At 38.0% G+C, this 20,409-nt stretch overlaps 2 protein-coding genes across 2 annotated transcripts; both read right to left on the reverse strand.

The window, feature by feature from the left end:
* Window positions 1–873: 873 nt before the first annotated feature.
* Window positions 874–4,457, reverse strand: glod5 (glyoxalase domain containing 5). Its single transcript, XM_042493497.1, has 4 exons — window positions 4,214–4,457; window positions 2,198–2,353; window positions 1,755–1,910; window positions 874–1,583 (listed from the first exon to the last, which is right to left on the reverse strand). Exons 1-4 carry the CDS (start codon window positions 4,268–4,270, stop codon window positions 1,440–1,442), a joined length of 513 nt encoding a protein of 170 aa, XP_042349431.1. The 5' UTR covers window positions 4,271–4,457; the 3' UTR covers window positions 874–1,439.
* A 1,388-nt stretch (window positions 4,458–5,845) lies between these two features.
* Window positions 5,846–14,469, reverse strand: rlim (ring finger protein, LIM domain interacting). Its single transcript, XM_042493164.1, has 4 exons — window positions 14,331–14,469; window positions 13,028–13,254; window positions 11,231–11,344; window positions 5,846–9,511 (listed from the first exon to the last, which is right to left on the reverse strand). The coding sequence occupies exons 2-4, from the start codon at window positions 13,194–13,196 to the stop codon at window positions 7,767–7,769; spliced, it is 2,028 nt and encodes a 675-aa protein (XP_042349098.1). The 5' UTR covers window positions 13,197–13,254; window positions 14,331–14,469; the 3' UTR covers window positions 5,846–7,766.
* Between the last annotated feature and the right edge of the window lie 5,940 nt (window positions 14,470–20,409).

Genomic DNA, 20,409 nt, shown 5'->3' on the forward strand with positions numbered 1-20,409 from the left:
ACTGTTGACAGTTATCTAATCTTGTTGCTTCTACAAACAGATCACAAAGGCATGACTGTGATTTGATGGTGAGCATGTGAGAATTCAAGGATAAACAGCAAAATGCATATCTGCTCTTTCCATCTTATCTCAACATTTTGGAAAAATATTGAGGAAGTGTGAAGAGAAGTTGGAAACATATGCAGAGAACATCTATGTAATGAGCTGTACTGACGTGAAACTTTTTATGTAATAAGTTTTTGCATTGGGCGTGAGGAAGTTCAAAAGGAGTTACATAACACATCACAGATTTTCATATTACCTTATCTTTTCCTGCAATTTGTCTTTGAGTTTCACTTCACTGCATTTAACTACTGGGAAGGTTGTTGATAAGTCCTGGTCATAGGAGGATTATGAAACACTGAGGCTCGTAGACACAGACTTTGTGGCGGTTTTGCCTCCTGTTTTGTTGAGGTTCTGTGTCTCTTTGTGGTCATTTTGTGCCTCTTTGTCATTGTTCTGCCTGTTTTTCTGTCTCTTTGCAATTCTTTTGCACCTCTTTGTGGTCATTTTGAGTCAATTTCTAGTGAGTATGTGTTAATTTGAGTGACAATTTGCTGAAGGCCAAAGGGGGCTCCTGATACTTTGGGCTTCTGGGCCTGTGCCTGGTAGACTCATTCAGTATGCTCCTGCTCCTGCTGCTGGTAATACCTGAGCCAAGTGCTCCCGGCCTATAAGTAAGGATGCATGATAATATAGGTATGATATCAAAATTGGCATATACTGACCTTAAAATTAAATATCAGAATCTGCCAAGATGCAGATTTCTTCTGATTTTACAAACCAACATTTTTTTTTTTCACAGACACAGTGAACAGGCACAAAATATCATCTCCAAGTTCAAGTGTATTTCTTATTTTGTACAATGAAGGAATATTACATACATTGCAAAGCATTGTATTTTACATCTCCATCTGCTGGTGGCGAGTATGCATAATGTGATCTTAACTCCACTCCACTGTGTCAAAAAGCAGAAATGACAGTGCCTTAAGGACCCATGGTGGCACACTAAACAATCTTGTATTTTCAGCTGAAAAAGCAACTATTTTTTTAACAAAGGTTCAGTTTCACTTCACAAAGTTTTAAGAAATCTACAGTAGTAGCTACTTGATCATATACGTAGTTTAACATATACAGGTGTTCTACTGTTTGCTTTTGATTCGGAATTAAGAATATTTTCCACACATAATTAAAACTGCAACCACTGGTCAGCAGAGCTACATGGGAACAGTGTCTCAGCACAGCAAACTAATGTTATTCACTTAAGTCGTAAAAAATAACATGCTTGAATTACATTTTGGTCTCAAAACTTCATAGCTGTAGCTCTAATTGTGGACTGTGGGTCAACAGACAAAGCTGGGTGCATTTTATGTTCACTCACAAACAAGGCCAAAGACGTCTCAAGAAGATCCCTCTGCTGTTGATTGGTTATAGTTAGACACTTCAATGAGATTGTCGTCTGGATCTCTGAAGTACAGAGAGGTGATGGTGCCCACAGCTCCAGTCCTCTCCACTGGTCCCTCCTCTATCTCGACTCCACAATCCTGCAGAGACAAAGAGACAACAGAAAGTGACAGCCCCAAAATGGAAACGAAATGTGACATACAAAGTCAAACAGACGTCAAGTGAGTTTAAAAGAGTAACAACTAGTAACTTTACAAGATTAAGACTGACATTAGTAATTTAAGACAGTCTCTAGGAAATAGGTGAATGACCTTCAGGTGAGCAGCTACTGCAGCCAGGGAGGTTTTGGTGATGAGGCACAGGTCTGCAGAGCCTGAGCTCGGATGCTTGGCTTTGGGCTCAAACTCCTGACCCAACTGATGGAGGTTAAACTTCTGTTGTCCAAAACCAAGGGCTTTGCGATTTCCCTTTAAAAAGGAGAGACATGGTGAGTGTTAAGAGCTGTTTGAAAGCTCAGGGTCCCTCACAACTGACCGAGCAGAGAGGGTTTCAGCTGACCTGTAATCAAAGCCTGCCATCTAGTGGACGTTCGCTCAAACCAAAAGCACAATGAAATTTTACTTTTTCTGATCCAAGTAAATAAATAACACGTATAATAATATAACTGACATGAGATCATTAATAAGCAATACAATACTGTAATTTACACTACTACCAATACATTTAATTTAAGCTACACATTAACATTGCTTACCTTGAAAGTGATTTCCTCCATGCCAAGGACCATGGTATAAAAGTTGACAGTGTCTGGCACACTTTTCACTGTCAGAACCAAATGATCCAGATGGCTCAGTTCAACTGGACAGGTTCTTTTGAATCTGACAACTCCAAGTGTTTGGACAGAGACAGTCTAATATGGATAAGACAGATGAATTTGTGATTAATTAAAATAGCTTAATGTAAAACAACAAACAAACTGGGATTTAAAGGGTTAGAATTAAGAAAATGAATGAATATTTGATAGTTATCAGGAATTAAGATGGTGAAAAGACTTAAACTAGTAAAAGTAAAACATAATATTAATATATAATATTTATGGCTTAAAGTTTTTTTTGGCAAGGACACTTGTCGTCTATTGACACCAGACAAACTTTTTTAAAAGGATGCACAAGGGTTAATGTCGCCAACATGGACAGATGATACTGTAGTTTAACAGGGAGGCTATCAGAAACTTTAATTTAATGCTTATTCAAGCATTCATTTAGTCTAAGTAAAAAAGTAGGTAGCACCTAATTTAGGATTAAGTTTAAGTTAAATTTTAAAATAGGTTTTATCTACATTTTGCCGTATTAATCAAGTATTAATCAAAAAGACAGTATCGTGGTAGGTTTTAAGATTTATCAAATCAGAAATGTTGACTTTCATGCAGAAGAGCCTGAGTCATGTTGACAAAGAAAAATTAAAACTGATAAATTAGAGATGTTGGAGGCAACTATGCCCTCGGGAATTCAAATTTAACACTATTTAAAGACTTTGAAGGCTGCTTATGAAATTGAATTTAAAGAGTAACTTTTTTCCAGTTGAAAGGAAATATATACGGGTATTTAGTTGTCTTGACTGATTCAGTTAAAAAATCTTGACATTTGAGTGCGAAGTATAAGGACCTGCAGCCCCTCGAATTACAGTTTTTCACATTTGCTGGAACTCATTTGTCCACTTAGAGGTTACATTTTCAAAACAATTCACACAGACCTCAACTCAAAGTATCTGGCCAAGATGACACATTTTGGTTGCAAAGTGCTCTTACAGTCACAAAACATTAAAAACATGCAACAAAAGCAAATATTTCTGTCAGTCAGCACAACTTGTGGTCAAATATTCTTTCAATCAATCTAAACACAATGGACAACTAAATGTAAAATACAGCTATCAATATGAACCGGTTCAACATTAGTTTGTATTATACACCTGTGACATTTGTTGACTCTGTACGTAGTTATGGTATGTGCCAAAAAAAAAGGCAAGAAAGCATATCACAGCATAAACTGTCTTCTTTTCACCAAAGATGATTTAACTAGACAATAAATTCATTATTCATTTGTATGTGTCTTTGACCTCTTTGATCCTTGCAAATAGCAACACAGAGGCAGCATCTTTTATGGATGGCTAAGGACTGACTGCTGACTAAAGAACTGTGCCAAGTTTCACACTGATGCATTGGAGATTTATAATTATGCATGTATTATCTATCAGCTGTCAACATGTGTTTTTGCTTTTGTCTAACAATTAATCCAACTGAGTTTTAGGTCTTTCTATGAGATCAATGTTTTGAAAAAGGTGTTAACAAATTTGTAAGAGAAGACCTTTGCTGTGATAAGGGGGTAGCCTAATAATGAAGATCAAGTGGATCCCTCATTCATTTATCGTGTATTTGCAAACAAGAAAAACTGTAATTTGGCATCAACAGCGTCGCTGCGTGGTGAAATGTGGAAGGATCTGAAAGGTCTCGTGTGCTTCGTACCAACAGTTCAACTGATCAGCAAAACATTGATGTAGTTAGCCTAGCAACAAGTTAGCCATTGCCCTCAGACGTCCAATGTCGTTTTATTATATGAGCACTTTATTCGTCGTTAATTTAGCTAACGCAGTATCACCCAAGGTCAATGCTGGTACTTCCGTCCCCACAAAGTGAAACGCGAGTGGAGGGTGTGTAAGAAAACGTTAATTATAACATTAGCTGTTGGTTAAATTAGCAAATAACATAATTTACCTTCAAACTGTTCCTGTGAAAGTGAGACAAACAACTCCCAACGATGCGCAACGCCATTCTTCCCTGACACTGACCAGGCTACTTCCTTGTTTTCCTACCTCTGTGGACCGCCAGGTAACGTTATCAACAACACTATTAATGGTCACAGCACATAGACTACTGACTAAATGAGGCAAAAAAAATATCTTTCCGACTCGAAAACTTTTTTTTCCGACCACAATTCACAGACGTCTGTCTCGCATACGCTGAATGAATGGGGATTTTCACAAATCCTACCAGCAGGGGGTGCTGGTGAAAACACTTCTTCCCTAAGTGTTGGTGGCCAAATGCATCATGTTTTAACATACGTATTATGATGTGATATAGAGCACAATAGGTGTAATGCTTATAAAACTGAAGGGAAGTGAACGCCAATCATCATCTACTTGCAGTTCTCACATTCAAAATCATGAGGATCATCTTTTAAGGTGCATGTAATACAACCCCATTTCCAAAGAAATTGGGACACTGTACAAATCCAGGTTTCCCCACACATTTTCATGGACAACATTTCAAAACTTTCCCATGACCTTTATAGGACCCCTAATATTTTTTTTTTCTTGCCCTACCTGCCCAGTATTTTTCAAACATATCAGATTCAAACTCTCTCCACAAAAAGTCATATGGCCACATATTAGAGTTGTTCTGTTGACAGTTACAGAAATATAAATTTGCTTTGATGTTACATTACATGGAAGGTTATCTACGAAAGATTACAATTTCATTGCACTCAACAAAATCACATGACTTTTCCTAAACTTTAGAGAATTTTTACTAATTCCAGGTCAGAAAAATGTGATTGTGAAATTCCATGACTTTCCCGGTTTTCCATGACCGTGGAAACCCAGAAAATCTACATAAAAACAGACATGCAATGATTTGCAATCCTCTTTGACATAGAGTAGGGGAAATGTTTTCAAAACAAAAACCTTCATTTAACACATTTCCACTGCAGCTTTTCACAAGAAATTTAGACAAGAAATTGGTGTTAACGCAATGAAACTGTCCTGAAGCAATCGCAGCTTTCAGTCAATTAAAATCATGTGCAATAAAGTGGAATGACAAAGGAAAATAAGTATTGAACACACTAACTTGCCTTTGCACTGCCGAGATGCTTTCTGTATGAAGAAACCCATCTCTCATTGTTCAGATGGGATGTTTGGCCCACTCCTCCAAATCTGGGAGCGAGGGGATCATAAAAGAAAAGGTGATGTAACACAGTGGTAAACATTACTCTGTCCCAACTGTGTATATTTACCAAAAACAACAACATTCACCACTTCAATAATTAAACATCTCAACGTCTAATATCTACTGTATTCAATTAAATATAGGTCAAAACGGATTCACAAAGCATTGCATTATGCTTTCATTTTAAGTTTTACACTGTGTCTCAATTTTTTTTAGTAGTCAGGGTGGTGGTAAGTGGTAAAGGAAAAATATCAGTCAGCTCAAAGCAATAATGAAAAGAAAACTATATTCTGACCGTTAAATATATAAGGGGATATTGATAACCAATAATGTGTGTAACTAAAGGCAGAATAAAATTACCCAACAGAACAGTGAGTGTAGAGAACGCATACCTGCAATGCATTTTTTAGCATAACAACTTGTTTAATTCAGCGGTTAGTTTCATTTCACACCCAGTTAACATAACGCACCGGGCGGGTCACAGAACAAGGCCAAAACTAAAGAATGGCCAAAGAGGGAACATACATTTCATTTACATGTTTATGGTATTTAACAATGACAACGTCTTGCATTCAAACTTTGACGTCCCACAGAGGGAAGTAATAATTGTGGCAAAGACATCAAACAGTGGAACAAGAAACACGACATGATGGCATTAAGTGTGATGCCCTCTTCCTCTTCCTTTAGCCAGTGTTTCTGTTCATCAACAGTGCTATTAAAAGCTACAGAACTTCTAAATAAAATAAAATAACTTCAACACATTATAAAAAGGTAATAAGTCTTCATTTAAGATTTTAGCCATTAACAACAGTTTTTTAACAATAGCATACATTTATATCATGGTTTGTATTTCCCTAGTTTCATTTTAGCATGTATTGCACACTAATATGGAGCATCTGCTCGTGGGGCGGGGGGCACAGTGAGCGAGCATCTCGACTTTCTACTGGAGCCTTACTAAGACAGGACAATGGTGTGAATTTCTTCAGACTGGTATATGTCTGACACGCAAACCTTAGGATTAATAACTTATGTCATCACTTGTACATGAAGGTGGACCTCCAGGTAAAGAGATCTATTCTGGCCGCAGTTGACATTTCATTTAATAAAAATTCTGGTCATTTCAATCTATGCCAATACCAGCTTAGAGAACTTAATTCATCAGTCAAGTATTACAGACAATGCGACGTGTTAGTGGAAAAATCAGAAATCAAACCCTTGGCTCATGGATGACAGGACAAAAGGATTGTAAAAATCACTGCTGTTAATTTAAAAAGTTAACATTCTTATTTGGGGAAAAACAACAGCAAGAATATTTCGGGTTTTTTGGACAGGTCATTCCTATTAGTATAGTACTTTTGAGGTGGAAAATTCACATGCCACAAGTTGATATCAACTCAATGTCTCCTATCAAAATTGAGACGTCCCTAATTTCTGGTATGAATACTACTCGATCATTTTTATGATCAAGAAAATAAAAATGCAATATGATTCCAAAATAAACATACACTTTGCAAAAGTAGCCTAGTTTGATTTATCTTTTTTCCGTGTGTACAATATTCGATTTTGTAAAATAATTCAGTTTTCATAGGATGTTTCTTTCAGGTGCACAAAACGGAGTGGAAGTCACACTGTAAATGGAAAACCAATTAATGTCCTACATACTTTGGACAATCTCTTAATTGTTCTGATGCTGTATACACTGACACCACCTATTTGTTGAACAGCAAATTTAGGGATGCTCTGATAGTGAGTCATTGCGGCCAAAATGACCCTAATCTTACAATAATAATTTACAATCCAAAACCAATTCACTGATACAAAGTATAATTCTAAATTATTTTTACAAGCTTATTTACAGCTAATACTTTGAACTGGTGTAACTAAGAACTGTACCAATACCCAACTTCTGGTATATAAGGCGTCGTTAATGAGCGAATACAAAAGAGCAGATGTGCCTGAACTACCTGCAGGTGTGCAGCATTTAAAACCAGGGGATTCTTCAAAAGATACCGGTCTGCTCGTGTGCATGGCTTGACGCAATGCAACAAACTGCTTGGTCACTACAGGTTGATTCAAACAACATGCATTGCTTGTGCCTAACTTTGGGCTGCAATAATAAATGTCTTTCTAGAGACTGAATATGTCCCGATGTTACAGTCATGGAGCACCCCAAATCAAACCTGTGACTGCATTATGATCAAACTCACAAACTGTATGAAGGAAATACATTTCAACAGTGGAGACACATTTCCTCAAAGCCTCTTATGGACTTGGGATATTAGATTACTTAGGTTGAGATAAAACGCGTGCTGTCTTTTATAAGCTACACCACACTCTCACGGTTGGCTGATACCAAGACAGCCCTGCGGCAGATGGGGCAAGTGGAGTTTTCGGAGAGCCAGCGATCAATGCAGTGCACATGGTACTCATGAGAGCAGGGCAGCTTACGTAGCTTGTTACCTTCTGCATATTCTGTTATGCAGACACTGCAAGTCTTCAAGGCATCACTCTCACCAAAGTTGCGCATTGAGAGGTTGTCAATCTGCTCTTTGGTCAGCCCTTGGGGCTGGTCCTCGTCATCATCATTTAGGAGGAAGAAGTGGGCAAGCCGCAGGAAGGGCAGGGAGCTGGGCTCCTCTAGGCTGATAGGTGGCCTGGGTCGCGCCCTGCCACCAGAGGCAGGAGGAGCGGCGGTAAGGCCCTCATCGATATCAGTCTCAGCTGTCCTTGCTCTGACTCCAGCAGCAACAGGTGGTTCATCTACATCAGCAGCAGGAGCCGCAGGAGTAGCATCTGAGTTGTTGAGGGCTTCTGCCAGCTCCGCAGGTGTGTTGGCCCCACGGTTTGAATCTGAAGAGTCTGAGTCTGAATCCATGAGGTAGCCGAGCTCACCAAAACCAGTCATAATCTGCCTAATCATAGACTGGAGAGCCATTGAGGTTGCCTCTCCCAAACCTGCATCAGAGATTCTTCGGATAGGGATGCGAATAGTGCTGACGTAGGTCCTCACACCAGCACGCTCAGAGCGTGAGAAAGTCCTACGAAATCCACCACGCTCACTTTCATAAAGAAATGTGTTGTTTGAGTTCTGGGAGCGCGAACGGGTACGGCTAGCAATGCTGTCTCTTTGGCGATATTCGCCTGGCCGCACACGACGCACCTGGAGATCAAGCATAATAGTAGGGGGGCGTCGCCCTGCTGCACCCCCTTCCCCCCCAGCAGCTTCTCCTTCCTGGGATCCCACATTTTGGGCCTCTGGGACTGTCTCTGCGCCAGCCCTAGATGGCTGAACATCACTGTCAGCAGTGGTTTGCCTAGAAAGAACATGTTGTCGAGTCCGAGAACTGCCCTCTACTTGAGGCACAGGGGAAACACTGGTGGCAGAGTTGAGGCCTTGAGAGGAGTGAGTATGACGTGGATTAGAGAGACCATCCAGCTGATCTAAACTGAGGGGGGAGCGGCTCCTGGCTGTACGAGCCCTAGTCCTGCGTGGTTCTGGACTGCGGCTGCGGGCTCTCCTTTGTCCTCTACGTGGAGAGGGAGAAAGTGGGGGTTGTACTGGCAGGGCTGCAGGAGAGATGGGAGGTTCTTCTAAAATCTCTTGTGAAACATTTTCCTCTAGGTCAGGCTCAGGCTCAGGCTCAGGCTCAGGCTCAGGTTCAGGCTCTGGTTCAGGCTCTGGCTCTGGCTCTGGCTCCGGCTCCACTATGACAGCCAATTCCTCCACAACTGGTTCTTCCACCACTTCTGTCTCCATGGGAACCTGTGGTTCAGCATTTGCCACCACTTCTTGACCCTCAGGAGACTCTTCCGGAGACTCCTGTGGAGATTCTTGTAGTGATTCCTGCTCACCTTCAGCAGCTGCCTGCTGTTCAGCCAGGTTTCGATTCACACTAATTTCCAGGCTGAAGCGAAAATCCCCACTGTTTGGGTTGGTCTGACTTACAGCCCGCCACGACTGGTTTCCACGATGACCAGTTCTGGTTGTGTTGCCTGTGCGCCTCACTGTGTTCAGCCAGTCTAAGAGACTGTCCCCATTGGCAGGATCCTCAGAGTTTTCTGGTGGTTCTGAAAATCAAAGTTAGTTTTGTCAACATAAAAAAGTGTAGAAAAGATGCACATCGATATACAAATATACATCCCTCCCCAGTCTACCTCACTAATATTTTCTTGTGAGTCTATTCTCCAGCTATTTAATGCTGACTCTGTTGAATACTTCGTCAAAAGATCATAAAATCGAAATGTGTCTCTTACCATCCAGGTTATTAAGCACCATCTCCTCAATAACTGATAACGGAAGTATGTCAATTATCGTCTTATATTTTCATGCTATGAAACTTTTAACTGACATAATTATGTACTGTATACCATACTGATATTGTGTGTTGTGTCATAAGGCAGATATAATAATTAAAGCCAGAGTCTGGCTGTCCTGTTGTTCCAAATAAACTGGCTAAATGTACCATCAAGTTTTTTTTTTTTTAGAAGTTACTTGGTAATGGAAGCAGGAGTGCTTGAAAAAGATATATAAAATTGGGTAAAACAGACATTTTATCTAGATTTTTGAGTCCAATCATTGAAATTGGTAGATTAGACCATCTATTCAATGTCTCTGTGATTGTGTCCACCAGAGGGTCATAACTTACGGAAGCAATGTCGCTAAGTTTGGGGGTTATTTTAATTCCCGGTAACTAAATCCATCCCGTTTTAATACATTTGGTCATTACTAACCAGCTGAGGAAGATATCGTTCTAGTCTTTTAGAAGGAGCTTTGCACAATAATTTTGTATAACATCCCATTAAACTGATGAACCTAAAAGATGAACACGTGGTTGGTGATTTGCCAGGTTTTAATATTACACTTATCATAGCTAGCCTTAATGTTGGTGGAAGGGTTCCTATTTTATATGATTCATTAAACATAACTAATAAGGGTTTTACAACTTTGTGTTTGAACCTTTTATAAAACTCCATAGATATCCCATCAGGACATGGTGCTTTCCCACTGTTCATGCTGCTTTAGCTTCACATAGATCATCCTACTGTTAATGAGAGTCTGAAATTGCAGTTGATCAAGAAATGCCTCTTGTTGTTGTTTACTTCTTGCATATTCTGACAACGATTCCTAAAAATCAAAAGTAGCATTAATTTAACTTGGGTTCACTGTTAAATTGCTTGACATTGTCGTTATACTGTTAACTGATCTTTCAGCTTGCATTTTTAACCCCAGTAATTTGCCCGGCTTTTCTCCCTGATCGTAATATGTTTGTTTGGTCCATAAAAGGTTTTTTAGCAATTTTGTCAGCTGTCAGTTTACTGTTTTCAATAAAATCAGAAGAGTTATAAGTGATACATCATATATGTGCCATATATATGTGTTCACTCTGCAAATTTAAAAAAATGTTCACAAATAGTCCTAAAGAAATATTAAACTAGGGTATGATTATTATTTTGTATGAAATGTTTCAGCATTTTATTTTTGTTTCTTTTTTTGTCTTTCTGTTCATTTTGTTTTTCTCATGTGTTGTTTTTTTTGTTGTTTTTGTTTTGCATAACTTAAACTTGGTAGTAAATGCGTTACTTATAAGAATATATAAATAAAAAAGGTAAGTATAACAAGCTTAAGCTTCAGCCCACCCCTTTTTGGCCTTTACTTTTTGTTTTCCTTGTTTTTTCCTTTTAATTTAATTCCTCTATGTTGGTTATTCAGTATTATGAACACACAAAACAAGCAACAAAAAATCTGAATTTAACAGTGAACATTTAAAAAAGACACAGCAAACTTACCAACAGGATCTTCTCCACTTTCAGTACTGGGGGCACTTGTACTGTTATTCTGCTGTTCTGGACCATCCTTGATTTGCTGAAGTCTGCTAAACAGCTCATCTTCAGTTACCTCTCCTGAAAGGGACATTACAAAACAAAAACTGTCTGTTATTTAAAAAAAAGACGATTTTTTGGGCAATCCATGTATTCCTTAAAGATTATTAAGTATTTAGCACACTGCAGTCTGACCATCAATGTAAGCCAGGAGAAAGAAATTTGCAGGGATATGAGGAATTGAAAGATTAACTACAACAAAAACAAACATATTCTGATTTAATGCATAGAAAGAGTGGAAGCCAGTAGATGGATAATTTGACATACCCCAAATCTCAATGGCAAAAGTACTTGTGTGGAAAAAATGTAAAATGTTCTTTAAAATGTAAATCACATTAATGTTGTACATGAAAAGAAACGGTGTTAACTTTTGCACTTTATTGGCCAGCAAAACTGTTTGTTGGACAAGGCAATAGGACAATATGTAAACCTGCTACATGACTTTTGATGTAAAGCACCTGACATACACTGTGAATTAAGGATTTGAGTAAGCAACAGGGTAGTAACCTAATAATAATTTTGTAAAGTAAGATAGGTCTGTATGTATAGGATGGCTGTCATCCTGGGCTGTCTGTTGAAACACAGGGAGTCAGGATGGATAACTTTCCGTTTTTATTGTAAATGCATCAACATACAGCACAGCAAAGCAAGCTCCAGGGTGTGCCTTTTATCTGTACAGAAGGAAAATATGAAAGAACACACATTAACAATGAAGAGAGAACTATAGAAATTGCTAGGAGAAGACATACTAATGCCTGGGAAGTAAATGTCTATATACACAGAAATGGGACTTGAGGTAAGTAGATAGGTATTGGTAAGTTTGTCTTGCAAGGACATAAAACGCCTGCAAGCACACGATCTTCACATCCAAGCAAATCTAAAACTACTAATTACTAATGTCTATGGCACAGATAATGGCAAGGCCCATCAATGTGTGTAAATTAACTGTCTGTGACCAAGTAGTGAACATGTCCGTATCTGGTAAACTCTGTTAACAGTCCGTTTTCAGAAGAACGATGTGCAAAACTTACTGCGTCATCAGAAAACACGTAGTGTAGTGTCACGTTCCGAGTACGAGAAGGGCAAAGCAGTCCACACTGGAGTTTTCAGGCAGCAGAGACTTTCCTCTGTCCTCACTGTGCCACTGGGACGTTAATAAGGCAGGAGCGCGCCGTGATTGGTAGCCTACGTGGCTACGCATGCCCGGCCTCTGCATCAAGCTAGACCTGATGTGAGCCTTTTTAAACAAATAATAATATCTTCATTTGATTTTTTTCTCAAAATCTATATTAGCACTTTTAAAAAAAAAGAAAAAAAAATTGTCGGCCAACAGTTTGAAACTTTGAAGGAAGGCAACGACTTAAATTAAGATCAGATTAAGCACAGAATAGGAGAACTGGTGAAATGACAACTGGGATTTAATTGATAGCTGAAAAGTAACAAAAACAAAAAAGAAGATAAGCTTAAAATGACTGAATCCTAAATTACACATGTGCTTTAGAAGATATGTTGCTGGAACCTTTTGACAGACATCTGTGTCATGAGGCTTGGTATAATTTTTCACTGACTACCTGAAAAGTACAGAGTACTGACACCCTGCCCTTTCTTTGAGTTGCTTGGTATTGTGCAAACATCAACATCTCCACAGTCAGAGATTACAGTCAGAAAACTAAAGACTAGTTTGGGTAGTTAAAGCTTTATTACCTGGGGTTCCCAAAAGATTGTTGTCTCTCATAAGACGATAGTCCTCATCACTGAGATTGTTGACAAACTGGTAGAAAGCCTCTTCCCTGTCCAGGCGGTCCAGCTGCCTTCTGCGTTGAGACTCTGGCTGGTCACTGCCGCTCTGCTCTGAACTGTCGGACCCCTCCATTGATTCAGAAGGCAAGGAGGTCGCGGGATGCTCTACAATCTTCAGCAAGATCCAGCTGCTGCAGCAAAAACGAAACAGATAAATACGTTACTTACTAACTCAACATCTAACAACAATGAAAAAAATCGGAATGGCATTACGCAAGAGATTCACCAGGCTCCGGAAATTGTCTAATTTCACACCTTGAAGTCTTTCCAGCGTTGGTTATGACGAAAGTAATAGCCGAACCAGAGTATGAAGCACGGGCATTGTCATTAAGGGAAAACTCGGATCAAAATATAGCATCACACCGCGACACACTTGATATTTGGGACCCAGTAACTAATGTTAGCATGATTAACGTCCATAGGTTACACAGCAAGCTTACGTGCTAAGTTGTTATAAACACCACACTAGCTAGCTGGGCCATTGTGTTTATGGCAACGTGGAGTTCCTTTTCCTTTAAAAAATGGTCTTTTCATAGCTGGAATTCATGTGAATCATTTGATGGGTTTGGTATTCCTTAGTCCTGTGGGAAAGCTGTATGTTGGTCAAAGTCGAGATGAAAACAAAATGGCATCATCTAGCTTAGGCTACGTTAGCTAGCTAGCATTAGACACGGTAGACAATACTGACAACTTCAACCACAATTCATAATAATTAGCTGTGACGGAGGACGGACTGTGTCTGTTGTATCATGTGAAGCGAAAAAAAGACTGGTGGCAAGATGACCGCGATATCATGTGTACCATCTGATCAAAACAGGCATCTTAGATGACCAAACAACCTCGGTTGAAAGCTAGTTCGCTTCCAAGTCCAGCATTAGCTAATGCTAACTTAGCAGTAAGTTCGCGATGAGTGTCCTTAGCTCCATTACATCGACGTATATACTTATTTAGCACAAGTCACTGGTGTTGGGAATCGCGACGTGGACTTGACATTAGTTCTGTTTATTGTTATTGTAAAACACGAGGTATTAATTAAGACATCGACGCTACTATTAGCATCACCGCAAGCTAGCTAACAAGAGACGTCAACCAATGACGTTAACAACCAGCACCTAACCAGAGCAAACAAGCTAAAATTAGCTAGCCAACGAAAGTAAATGTAATCAAAAGAAATATACGGCCTGTCACGAAATCGCCGTCACATTACCTGTTCAATGATGTTAGAAGCAATGTAATCGTACTTCCAAATTGTTCTTCTAATAGTCGCTCGAAACGCTTGACTGTTGAGCTGAGTACGATTTCAGGATTCCATTTTCTTTCTTTTAGGAAGGCTACAATGATCTTCCGGAAACTGAGGGATAGTGTATAGTTTTCCCTGACGCTAGCCTCGCAGGTAGACAAAGCCATCGCAACAACACTGACTAAATGGTTTGAGTTTATGTCTGCCAATCGCAGTGCAGGAGGCGGGGTAAACTCATGGTTGTATTATAGTGCATCCATGGGTGAGCTGTGCGCAGCCTGATGAGTGAGACTGCCTGAAAGGCTGTGCTCAGGGCATTAAAATCTCGTGTTTTGTGAGCTGAGCATCAGCTAAAGGATGTTTGTGTTGGATAGTGTGGTACTCTGTTCAGCTGTAGCGTCACGATGCGGTTGTAATTGCAAATACAGAATTTATGCGAGAAGACAAATATCTGCAGACTGCAGACACACCAGTGTGCTTAAATGACCAGCAAATACAACAGTAATAACTGTATCATGCTTCACAAATCTGCAATAACATCCCAGAACGCTCCCCAACGTTACTTTTTTTACACTGCTTACTCCCACTTGATTTTAAATAACTTTAAATTTTCTCATCTTTTTGTTTTTGCAATTGCAATGCTTTTTTTTTTTTTAAGTAATTAATTCGACCTTTTCTACCCCTTCTCTCCTTTATTATGCTTCATATTTTATTGCTCTGTAAAACACTCTGAAATGCCCTGTTGTATGAAACGTGCTATAAAAATAAAGTTACCTTGCCTAGCCTATTTTTAAAGACTTTAAATACAATAATTTGTCTTGTGTTCATCACCATGCACATTTATTTCCTACAGCATCCAATGGCCTTTGTCACATTATAAATGAAGCAAAGTAATGCATTTTGTAGCAACTTAAGTATTATGTCATTAGATAAACAAAAGCAGTGTAATAGCTAAAATCGTATGTGACTGTTTTGCATCATTAATGCCATATGCAACTGTAAAGTCTCCAGTATTGTACAACCAGCACACAGTAGACCTATACTTTATATTATATATTATACAGTATTTATTACTCAAGGAAGAGTTGTGTACAGCCCTCGTAATTTTGTGTCACATAAACTCACTCACATTTACATTCAATGACACTTTTTTTTCAGCCAGCACTGATGAATAGGCTCGTCCTGCTCTGTCCATCATGCACAGCCACCACTGTTTACAAAGCATTGTCAGAGGATGAGCAAATTATATCAAAGCAAAGCAGAAAGAAAGTTTCAAACACACAAATGTCTAATCATAACCACCAACATTTTTGACAGAAGTCTGTGAGATTGTCATTAAAAATTTATAAAAGAAAATGAAATACCATTAATTAAAAAAAGACAATAAAAAAGAAAAAGACAATACCATTAATTATTTTTAAATGAGTTTTTTGAAAATTAATGTTTTCTCTCAAATATTTTGCCATTGAAATTTAATTTCCTCGCTGGTTTCAATAGCAAATATATTGCACAGTAACTTGTTTAAGTAATGAATATTAGTTCATTGCATGTTTAACTGCATGTGGATATGTACAAACACTGACCCATTTTGACCCAAAATGTATTTTTGTGTTTCACTTTCTTTATGCATAAATTAAAAAAAAAAGTTTTGTGTTGTAAATGACTTGAAGCCACAGCAGTGACACTCTAAATGTATTTTCAATGCATTAAAGTGAAAACATAGAAAAAGGTCTAATAGCAGAGTTGATGTCAAGGAGAACTCTATACATTTCTTTTTATCCTTGAAATTAACATTTTAAAAGGTAAAAGAAATATGGATTTATTTTTTTTTTTTACAGGATGAAATACCTCAGGCAATAGTAGCGCTGAGACTTTTGTGTGGGTGGAGGTGGGACTGTATTGATAGAAGCATGCCAGAGGAGACCCTGTGGTGACCCTTTGGCAGTAGGTGGCATCTAGTTACAGGACTTTTGTAAACCACTGTGAAAAAAGCTAGGGAGCACATTTGCAGCTACAAGAAAAAAAAAGTTATTTCTTATTTTACATACACAGGAGTACACAACTATTGGTAAAGCTATAGAAGGCTTCTGGGCAGTTGTTGAAAGCCTCTGCAATGTTTTAGCACACACACACACACACACACAAATATGCATGTGCACAGGCGCGCGCACACACACACACACACACACACAAATTCTAATAATAATATTAAACCGCCAGCCAAACAAAAACAAGTGTGAGTAATTGTGCTGTTTGTAGGTTCTTGTGATTTGACTCAATAAATGCACGCCTACATTAGAAACAGACATGCTGATTCTTTCAAAATGCTTCACTATAGTGTTCTGGGTAATGATAAAAACAACAAACACACAAACAGTTGTTCTAATGAGAGAGTCTATGGCTGTCCATGCAGTGTGAGCACGCACTGACAAAACAACTAGGGTCTCATTTATTAACCACAGGTGTACCTGATTCACTGCATTAGACATTCCATCTTATAATTTGCCTGCTCCCTTATCTGCTATGGGTGACTAAAGAACAAAAACAATGCTAATACCACCTGACAATTTTGGAGGCATACATCACAGGATCTGTTTATGGTCTGAGACAGTATCTCCAGCTCCAATTAAGCATGCCAGAATGAGTTGCAGTGTGGCCCACAGCAGCCCGGCTCCGAGTTATGGATGAGCAGTCACTCTAGCAATGCCTAACCCTGAGTGCTAATTAGATATGACATTAAAATAACATGAGCCAAAGCCAGGCTTGAGCAGAAATTAAAATGCCTTACGTCTAAGAATGCTCCAATATAAAAAATAAGGACAGACTAATTTGAATTATTGAAGTTGCATTTACATGTATGCATTTTGTAGAAAAAGCAAGCATTGAGTATAACATAATACATTGTTCACTATTATTGTGGTAGTGCCACAAAGATGGGGTGTAATAAATTCATACCAAGGCCACTGTCAGTTTTCCAGATAAATAGTATTCTGAATGTTCTCTGATGTTTATGACTCAATTTTATGTATTGTTATAGAAAATAGAAACTTAAATTGTATGGACATATTATTTACTCCTATTTACTCCTATTAAAACAGTAATCTGGCTGCCTTAAAAGGATAAGTTAATTCATAAACTAAACAACATGCATTGTTTACCCAACTTTTATTTCTCAGCTCAGTACAGGTTTGATGGTTTTTACTTGTCATTCTATGTTGTCTCAACTAGAATTTAGGCATGTACAAGTTGAAATGTCTTGTTTGTATCACTAAAAAAGAGCAAACAACTACATTTTTTGGCTTGCCTAATTCAAAATTTCAAGGCAGCCAGGTAAGAACATTGTCAAAAGAATCCATTTGTTTAATTAAAAAAAAGAAGCAATTTGAGAAGCAATTTTGTAACGATTTAACTTGTCTTCTCAAATACAGCAGCTCAGGACACCAGCATTTTTAAGTTAAAACAAATTGTCTTTTTTATAATTAAATCATTTTAAGTTGAACCAGCGTGTTCATTTTTATAGTGTATACTTCACTCCTAACATGTCAATAAGCTGTTTGTAATATCAAGTGTTTTCACAAAACTGCATAACTTTATGAAGTTTTTTTTAAAAAAAAAGATTATTTTTTGGGGCTTTTATTGCCTTTAATTGACAGGACAGTGTGAGTGTGACAGGGTAGACAGAGAGGGGGAGACATGCAGCAAAGGGCCGAAGCTGGACGTGACCCAGCGGCCGCTGCAGTGTGGAAACAGCCGTTGCACATGGGGTGCCGCTCTATCCACTGAGCCACTGGTGCCCCAATGTAGTTATTGTTTTGAAAGGAATGGATTTGTTTGCATGGCAGTAAATAGTGTGGAGATTTTATGTTTACTGTCTATACTGTAGTTAATGGCTACAGCTCTGGGTGGGCGGTAAAAAACACAACCCAACTCTCTTCAGAAAGCAGCATTCAAAATCTTATTTTAATTTGTATATTTACTCCATAAACATTATTACAAAACTCAGCAAGTTAACAATATTACATTATCACCATACAGGCTTGATCACAAATATTTAAAACCTTTGCAACAGTTACAACAAAACAAAAAAAACAAAATAATACTCAAATAATTTACATGAAAATCTATAAAACAGCAAATTGTTCACAAATTATATTTTTTTCCAGGTTTTCATTTTTTTTCTTTGCTTATTTGTGTTTTGCACAGTAACACAACACTCTCACAACAAGATCATGGTCTTATTACAAAACTCCCAACAAAATGTAAATATTTCTAGTTTTCTGTTGATACTTTCATATTTTGGTTTTTAAAACCAGAAACTTGTCATTGTATATCCTTTCCACTGCCCATAGAGGCGCATAAAAGGTTACTCACACACACAAATACTTCACAGCACTTTCTAAGAAAAATATACACTTACAAAATATGTTACAAATTGGCACACAAAAAATATACAAGATTTTGTAGTGTCAAGAGTTCATTAAGATTCCTTCTGGTAACAACTCTAGACAGTATATATAAAGCTCGGTAATCTTTTAATGAAAAGAGCAAAAGTAATTCCAATCAATGTCAAAGAATCATGAAGTGAATACATCAAACATAACATTATAATATACATTCATAAAGAGGGTTAGGTACCTAATCTATTTTGCATTTCTTTTTTTTGTTAACTCTGGGAAAACAAAAGAAAAAGAAAAGAAAATGAAAAAAAAGAGAGAAAACAATTGTCAGCTTTCTTAGCACCATTAACATGAGGCAGCTCAACAGTGGCACATTTTAAAAACAAAAAGAAGTAGAAAAGAAAAGAAACTATGAACTGAGAGAAGTACATTCAATTTGACAATAGGCAGAAATGAGAGAAGGCAGACTAAATGGGCTTGCAGCCCATGTGGAGCTTCCCATCAGCAGCTTGTCTTGGTCCTAACCCTGATACACTGGAGAAAAGAAACAAAGGATCATGGCAGAGAGGAGAGGAAAAAATAGACAGAGAAAGATTGATTATGATTCTTGCCATATGCAAGCAATCAATTACTATCACCTGTGCGTCAGAATTACCATATCCAGTGTGACAAGGCCTGTTTTTGAATCAAGCTTCAATTTGTCCGCACATCCCCATGCAGTCTCATGTAATTACTGCTATGTTCATAAATGATATTCAACACTTAAAATAAAGAGAAAATATAGGCCTATTGTTTGAGTATATATTTATAAAAGATACTCTTGTAACCAGTTGAAGTATACATTTAGTAAATCAAATCAAAAGATTTTAAAACTGATTAAATATGATTGTATGGTTCATTTTAAGGTGGATTTACTTCAGTGCAGTGAGGCAGTGAATGAGCCCAAAGTAATATATATAAATGGCTCAGGAATACACTGGATCAGATAGTTCCAATACATTTTCTTTTTCATTTTGTGCCTTTATTTGGCCTTGATTTTCTGGTGACATTATTTTCTGCCAAAATATTTACCCATTACAACTGAAATGACAGTTAAATATAACATTTTTTTTAAAGTACCTTCAAAAGAAAGGATTTAAATTAAGACATTATGTGAAAAATGAGTCAAAATACACCAGTGGTGCAACTTATAAAGTATGGCAGTGTTAAGAAATAAATTACATGAGAATGTCAAGAAAAATTACTGTTTAAATTACCATTTTAGGTAAGATAGAAGTAAGATTCCCACGTGGAGCTAATGCAAAGACATGCTTTCCTTCATTTACAAGATTACTGTTTCCATTTGTACTTAAAACTGCGTTCACATTCACATTAAATCTAACTGCAAAAATGTTATGTCCATTCACGACTGATGCGTGCATCAGAATCTCCAGTAGTGAATTTCCAGTACAAAACATCTATTCAGTGAGGCACAGCCCCAACTGACAAATCATTTCCTTGCTTACCCTCAAACATCTGCACTACACTCTCCTTGGTCCAGAGAAAGCTCGATTGAACATCTTTTTTTTTTTCATCGTCTTCCTCTACAGTAGCCTTCAGAGCAGATCTCCCCTTTGCCTCTCTTTTGTTGCTTCTCAGTGCCAGGCGAT

This window comes from Plectropomus leopardus, chromosome 9 (assembly GCF_008729295.1).
Source record: "Plectropomus leopardus isolate mb chromosome 9, YSFRI_Pleo_2.0, whole genome shotgun sequence".
NCBI lineage: Eukaryota > Metazoa > Chordata > Actinopteri > Perciformes > Serranidae > Plectropomus > Plectropomus leopardus.